At 64.2% G+C, this 6,563-nt stretch overlaps 1 protein-coding gene across 1 annotated transcript; it reads right to left on the reverse strand.

Moving 5' to 3' along the window:
• Positions 1-327: 327 nt before the first annotated feature.
• LOC307176113 (uncharacterized protein C8orf90) lies at positions 328-5,182 on the reverse strand (the record flags this gene model as incomplete). The annotated part of the gene is made up of 2 exons (XM_079901923.1): positions 328-911; positions 5,116-5,182. The coding sequence occupies 2 exons, from the start codon at positions 5,180-5,182 to the stop codon at positions 430-432; spliced, it is 549 nt and encodes a 182-aa protein (XP_079758049.1). The 3' UTR covers positions 328-429.
• Between the last annotated feature and the right edge of the window lie 1,381 nt (positions 5,183-6,563).

The raw sequence follows: 6,563 nt of genomic DNA on the forward strand, positions 1-6,563 counted from the left end.
GATGCCCCTCTGTCATGGAAAACAGGAAGCCTGCTGAACTTGGAATCAGACACACGGGAACCAAATCCCAGCTGCACCCCGGAGGAGCCGGGACCTGGGGTCCTGACCTGCAGGATGGGAGCGCTAATGCCCACCACAGGGTAGTGGCCGGGCCCCAGAGGGCCACCACCCCCGCTATCCCGGGTCCTTTCCCTCCCACTCCACTCCTGGCCTGGCCAACCCGCCCCCGCGGCCTTTCCCACTTACCCCCCTTCACTCATTATCCCCTTGGGACAAAGTGGACCTCCCGCACCACCGCTGACGCGTCTGGCCCCCCCGGGCGGCCCCGGGGGTCTAGCTGGCACCAGATGCCCGTCCAGGTGTGGCCGGCAAAGAGCCTTGGGGCGGGAGAAGCAGAGGCACTCTTTATTCATTTTCTCGGGGACCGTGCTAACCCAGCCTGGGGGCGCCCCCGCCGGGGGAGGCGGCCTTAGGCCCCACGGGCCCCGGCAAGGCGCTGCCGGCGGTGGGCGCGGGCAGGAGCGGCGCGAGGCCCGCCCGGGGTCCGCCACCCGTGCGCGCATAGCTCAGCGCCAGCTGCTCCAGGCGCCGCTTGCGCACCGCCGCCTGCGCCGTGTTGTGCAGGGGCCGCAGCAGCGCCGGGGGCGGCGCGTCGGGGCCCCCCAGCAGGAAGTCGAAGCCCGTGCGGTCGTGCGGGTCGTAGAAGAGCGGCCCGCGGGCCGGGTCGGGCCCCGGTGGCCAGGCGAAAGGAAAAGGCAGCGTGAAGTCCTCCGTGAGCACGCGGATGGCGAAGTCGTCCTCCTTGCCCAGCGCACAGTAGGCGCGCCCGATGCCGCGGAAGTGTGCCTCCCAGAGCTGTGCATCCCCGCAGTAGATGTCCGGGAACGGGGGCTCCGGGGTCGCGGCGGGACCTGCGGGAAGGGGTCACGGAGCGGCCGGGATACGCGACCACCTGAAACTGTCGGGGTGGCGAGGAAAGAGAAGAAGGGAGAACCCGCCACCTGGCTGAACCGTGAAGACCAAGAGAGGCCACGTGGAGGCTGAGAGGGGCGGGGGAGGCGCATCCCCAGGGACAGCACCAAGGAGCTAGGAGGGGCAGAAAGGCCCTAGGGGTGTAGAGTATGGCTACTAAATACTATTTGGGTGGAAAGTTCCAGAAGGAGAGGAGTCCGGATAGTTTGGCGGGACCACACAGGGCCTGCTGTGGACATGGGTTCATCCCCAGACAGTGGACTGGGGCAGGGGTGACCTGGTGGCTCTTGGTTGAAAGTTGATCCTGGGCCCCTGCAGAGGATGGACCATGGCGGCCCAGCTGGAGGTCGGGGCAGATCCAGGATGAACTAGGACAAGGACAGGATGAGCACTCAGCAGGGCGGACACTGCGGGGCCAATGCAGGGCCTTGTGCATGGAGGTGGGGAGGAGCCCTGCCTGGGTGCAGCGACCCTGGGACGCAGCGGGCAGAGCACCTTCACCCGGGAGAGGGGTCAGGTTGGAAGCTGGGCTGGTCTGTGCCTGCTGGACAGCACCCACCCCCACCCCAGGAGCACGTCCCAAGAGAAATGGGGACATCTCTGATCTCTGTGACCCACACGAGGATTCCCAGGCTGCGGGGGTCTGGTGAAATCTCGGGGTCCGCTCTCAGAGAATCACGTGTGTATAGACACAGCACTGTGCCCTGGTTTGGGGTCCCTGCACCCCTGAAGCCCATCCATGGCCCCAGGGAGCAGCCCAGGCTGCTGTCCCACACCCACACCTTGTCTGGGCTGCTGGGCCCCTCGTCCAGGAGACCTTTCCTTCCTTCCTTCCTCCCTTCAGCAAAGCCTTAGCTCTGGGTGTACTGAACTGAACGAAGCAGCCATGGGCCCTCTCTGGGTATAGACAAGCCTCAGGGGACACAGGACAGACCGGGCAGCTCCCCGGGGACAGGCAGGACTGGGGGGCCTTGGAGGAGGCGATGAAAGAACCTCTGGCCATGAATTCTCAGGTCCTCCTCCCAGCACCCCAGCGAGGGGGTGACAGTACTCAGGCCGTTTTACTGGTGAGGATGCAGACCCAGAGAAGACACACACTGAACGGACTCGCAGCCCCGGAGCGTGACGTGACCACCCACCTGGCTCAGCAGCCTCTGGACAGCCTCCATTCACACAAGTACCCTGGGACACCTACTGTGTGCCAGGCGCCACCACAGCTGCGAACAACACACACTCAGCTTCTCCCGCACCAGGGCCAGGAGCCGGCAGACCTGGGTCAGAGGTCCTACCTTCCACCTGGGAGAGCCTGGACTAGGTTTTTACTTCCTTGAGCCTCAGTTTCCCCTTCTGAAAAATGGAAACAACAAGCCTGATCTGCCGCCCTCGCAGGTGAGGCCATGACGAACCTCCTTGTCACTGGAAAGTGCTTTCGTGGCTCAGTCCCACAGGCAACACCAAAGCAGCTGCTCCCAGAGCCGCAGACACAGGTGGGAGAGGCGGTGGACTGGCTCTGAGCAGGGTGTGAGGCCAGAGGGGCCGGCTTGGGGCCCGTAGCACTCAGCACCTTGGACAGATCCAGGGCAGCCTTGCAGGAGCCTCAGATTCCGATGGGCAGAATGGCGCTGCCCCCATCCCAGGCAGCCTGCCCTGTCCACCAGGACACCTCCTCCCTGAAGACCTCCAGGGTGAGCAACTGGAGGCACAGCACTGCCCTGGTGCCCAAAGCGCTGGCCTGGCCGCACACTCAGTACCAGCAGGTGGGTGGACTGTCGGGAGGGGCTCTGGGGTGCTGCTGTGGGCTGGAGGTGAGAAAAGCTGTGAAGAAGAGGGGAACTGTGGGTGGGCCTCCAGGAGAGGAGAGGAGTGGGCCCCGGGCCACAGGAGAGGAGTGGCACCCTCTGAGTTGCACTTAGCCAGGTGAGTCTGGTGGCTGTGGTGCAGACAGGTGAGGGGTAAGGGCAGCAGCACAGAGACCGTGAGGCAGCCAGGACAGTGATCCAGGGCAGAGGGGCTGGGGGCCCAGCCAGGGTGGCGGAGAGAAGTGATCAGATTCCGACCATGTCTTGAAGGTGGAACCCACAGGGTCTGCTGATGGAGGGGCTGGTGCTGGGCGGGGAGTGGAGGAAAGGGAAGACACCGAGGTTTCTGGCCTGAGCAACTGGAGGAGGGAAGCCCCATTTACTGAGAGGGGAGCAGCCTGAGGATGGGGTCAACAGGTGATACCTGCAGACAGGCTGGGGAAGAGGTGCAGAGGACAGTTAGCTAGAGTCTGGAGCTGAGGCAGGGTGGGGCTCCAGGCTGGAGATAGACAGACCCCGGGGAGATGGTATTGAAAGGCACAGGGAATTCCCTGGCGGTCCAGTGGTTAGGACTCTGCGCTCTCACTGCCGAGGGCCCGGGTTCAGTCCCTGGTCAGGGAACTAAGATCCCACAAGCCGCGCAAAAAAAAAAAAAAAAAAAAAAAAAAAGCCACAGAATTGGATGAGATCGTGAGAAGAAAGAGAAGAGGCCTGAGAAGTCAGCCTGGGCCCTACCCTCACCAGGTCAGGGAGAAGAGGTAGAGCCGGCAGTGATGCTGGGAGCGCGAGGGGTTCTGGGAGCCAAGCGAGGAGGAGGGAATGTCCTAAGCCATGCGCCGCCCATGCGTCACGTCCAGCGGAACCAGAGAACTGACCTCGGGTTCAGCAGTGTGGAGGTCATCCCTGACCCCAACCAGAGCTGCTGTAGCAAAGTGCTGGAGCTGAGGGACTGGGTCCAGTGGGTTCCAGAGCAAATGGGAGGGAAAGACTGGGAGACAGCGAGTATAAATAATCTTTTCCAGGAGTTTTGCTAAAAATGGGGAGCAGGGAGATAGGGCGGTAGCTAAAAGGGAAGTGGGGTCAGGAGACAGGATATATAACCGCATGATTTTATGTCGATGGGAAAGACCTCATGAAGAGAGAAAATGTCAGGATGCAGAAGAGGAGGGTGGAGAGGTGCCGGGGTCATGGCCGTGGACAGGAGGCAAGGCTGGGACGGGCGGAAAGCTGGCCTTGGCTGGGAGAGGGGTGGGTGGTGCAGGAAGCAGCCGAGGGCACAGGTGCGGTTGGGTGCGCCCGAGGTGCCGGGAACCTGTGGGAATCTTCTTTCTCTGTGAAAGAGTGAGAGCAAGGCCAGCAACTGAACGTGAGGAGGGAGAGAGGGATGGGGGCTGTGGAGGGAGGTGCAAGGTGGTTGCTAGGAGAGAGGAGGGATGGACGGGAGGAGGGAAGCAGTGGGACCCGCAGCTCTTCACGGAGGTCCCCCTGCAGCTTGCAGTCAGGAATTTAAAGCGAGCGTTAGCGTGGCTGAGTTCATCCGCAGCTCGGCGGCTCAGCTGTACGGGTGCAGGCGAGGAGTAGGCGGAGAGCTGGGGGGCGGGGGGTGGGGCTGGGACCATCAAACGAGAGAGGGCCCGGGGAGGAGGGTGTGTGTGAGGGTGTGATGATCACGGCAGAGCTGGGGGAGCAGGGGGGGGAGCAGGACAGGCGGGAGGAGGCGGGAAACAGGCTAGAAACAGTGGACTGCGGTTCCGCCCACAGAGCGCTGAGGTCCTGGTCCTGAGATCGGGGTCAGGACCCGGCTGCAGTCTGGATGCTGACAAGGCCAAGGACATGACTGGGGTGTAGGTGGCTGGGTGGGGGGACTGAAGGGCCAGGAGAAGGAGGAGACCACCAATGTGATGACAGCAGAGATGGAGAGAGGGTCAGTGGCCAGAGTCCAAGCTTCAAGGGGGGGAGGAGGATGACCCTCGGTGGGCGTGGATGGCTGCCCTCCCCAGCGCGTAGTGGGTGTGCGCCTCTGAGCACCTGGGACCATCACGGGGATTTTAGGGAGGGGGTGGAGGAGGGGGGCCAGAGAATGAACAGGAAGGGACCCTGAGGAGTGAGGAGGACCCTGGCCCACCTCCAGGCTCGGGGTCCAAGGGCTGCAGGACAGCAGGAAGAACCATCAGGGGATGAGGTCTCTGCCCCCACCCTGGCCCTGCCCTGGTCAGCGACCCTGGAGGAGCCGCCCCCCCAGGAAGAGGGGGCGGAGCCACTGCCGCCTCTCCCACCTTCTCAGAGCCCCGGCTGCCGTTGGCACCCCCTTCTCCTCCATCCCTCCCCCCACCACGCGTCTCACCTGGAGTGGCTACAGGACGAGGGGGCAGACCTGCCAGGCTGGGGTCCCCGGAACCGGGGGAAGCCATGTCAGCAGCCTGGGCACCGGGGGAAGCCTTGTCGGCAGCCTGGGGTCGGGCTTGTTTACCCGTGGCTGCCCGGGAGACTGGGGGCGGGCCGTCTGGGGAGGCAGAGAACCCCGCATTTAAAGGAGCCCCACCTGGAAGTGGGCTGGGTCTGGGAGGGGGAGGGTCAGCAGGCACAGGGCCCCCTCCCCCACACTCCCACAGCTTAGCCGACCCTGCTCAGGAGTCGGGACCCCACCCCGGCAGTCAGAGACCTCCGGCCGCACCCCACCGACCCGCCAAGGTTAATCGGCGCCAGGAATCCCTCCCTGCTTGTTCTGAACCTCAGAGCCCCAGAGGGACCGGACGATCTCCAGCTCTCCTCCGAAAGCCCTTGTGAGTACGTTCTACGTTCACTAACAAACCGACAGAGGCAGCACAGGGAATGAAGAGAATGCCCCTGTATGCCCCAAGCTGGCAAGAGAGGACGGCACAGTGCCCACCCGTTCACCCTCCTGTGTGGGCCCGCGGCACGATGACCCGGGTGCTCCCCGGCATGAGCACAAGCCCCGAGGACCGGTTCTGGGTCCCACGTCCACCAGGGAGGCCCGGGTCCTGAGTGCCATTGGGGGTCCTGAGAAGCAACGACCCGGAGCCCCATCAGCCCCCATACAGGGCTGATACCCTGCCCGGCACTCGCTGCCGCCCACCCACCAGCACCTCCGGAGCCCCTGCCCAGCCAGGCCCTAGGCTGGGACTCAGAGCAGGCCCAGGAGGCTGAGGACCCGGCCCTCAAGGCGCTGGCGGGCGGGAGCACAGCCAGCCCTCGGGCCTCAAAGGCAGCCGTGGGCCAGTGATGCCTGTGTTTCACAGCACCGGCCGTGCTGTCCACGGTTCCGTGCTCCAGTGACGTGGGCCACCAAGCACCGGCCCTGGGGGCAAGCATCGTACCAGCTCAGCTCAGCCTGGTGAGCCCCGGCTGGTGGCGCGCTATCCATTCGGTGGGGCCGATGCAGGAGAAAAACCCGATACTGACATTCTCATCCTACACGTGGTCACTGAGCACCGTAGACAGGGCAGGCCTGTTAGTGCCGCTCGACCCCAGTGTAGCAGGGTGATCGCTCAGCTGTGCCAACAAACGGCCCCCAGTACAGCAGCTTCAATGAGGTGGCGCCTTGGTCTCCCTCCTGCCCCTGTCCAGCCGCCCAGGTGTCCAGGCGTCCAGTCCGAGGCAGCCCTGCTCCCCAGGGCATCCAGGGCCCAGGCCCCTTCCAGCTGTGGCTCCGCCCCTCAAGGGTGTGGTCTTATCCACTGATGCCCCCATCGCATTCTCACCGGGGTGGGGTTGGGGGGCGATGGGGGGCAGTCACAGGCCAGCAGTTTCCTTTAAGAATGTGAGGGGGGG

Source organism: Stenella coeruleoalba (genome assembly GCF_951394435.1).
Source record: "Stenella coeruleoalba genome assembly, chromosome: 17".
In the NCBI taxonomy this organism is placed as follows: Eukaryota; Metazoa; Chordata; class Mammalia; order Artiodactyla; family Delphinidae; genus Stenella; species Stenella coeruleoalba.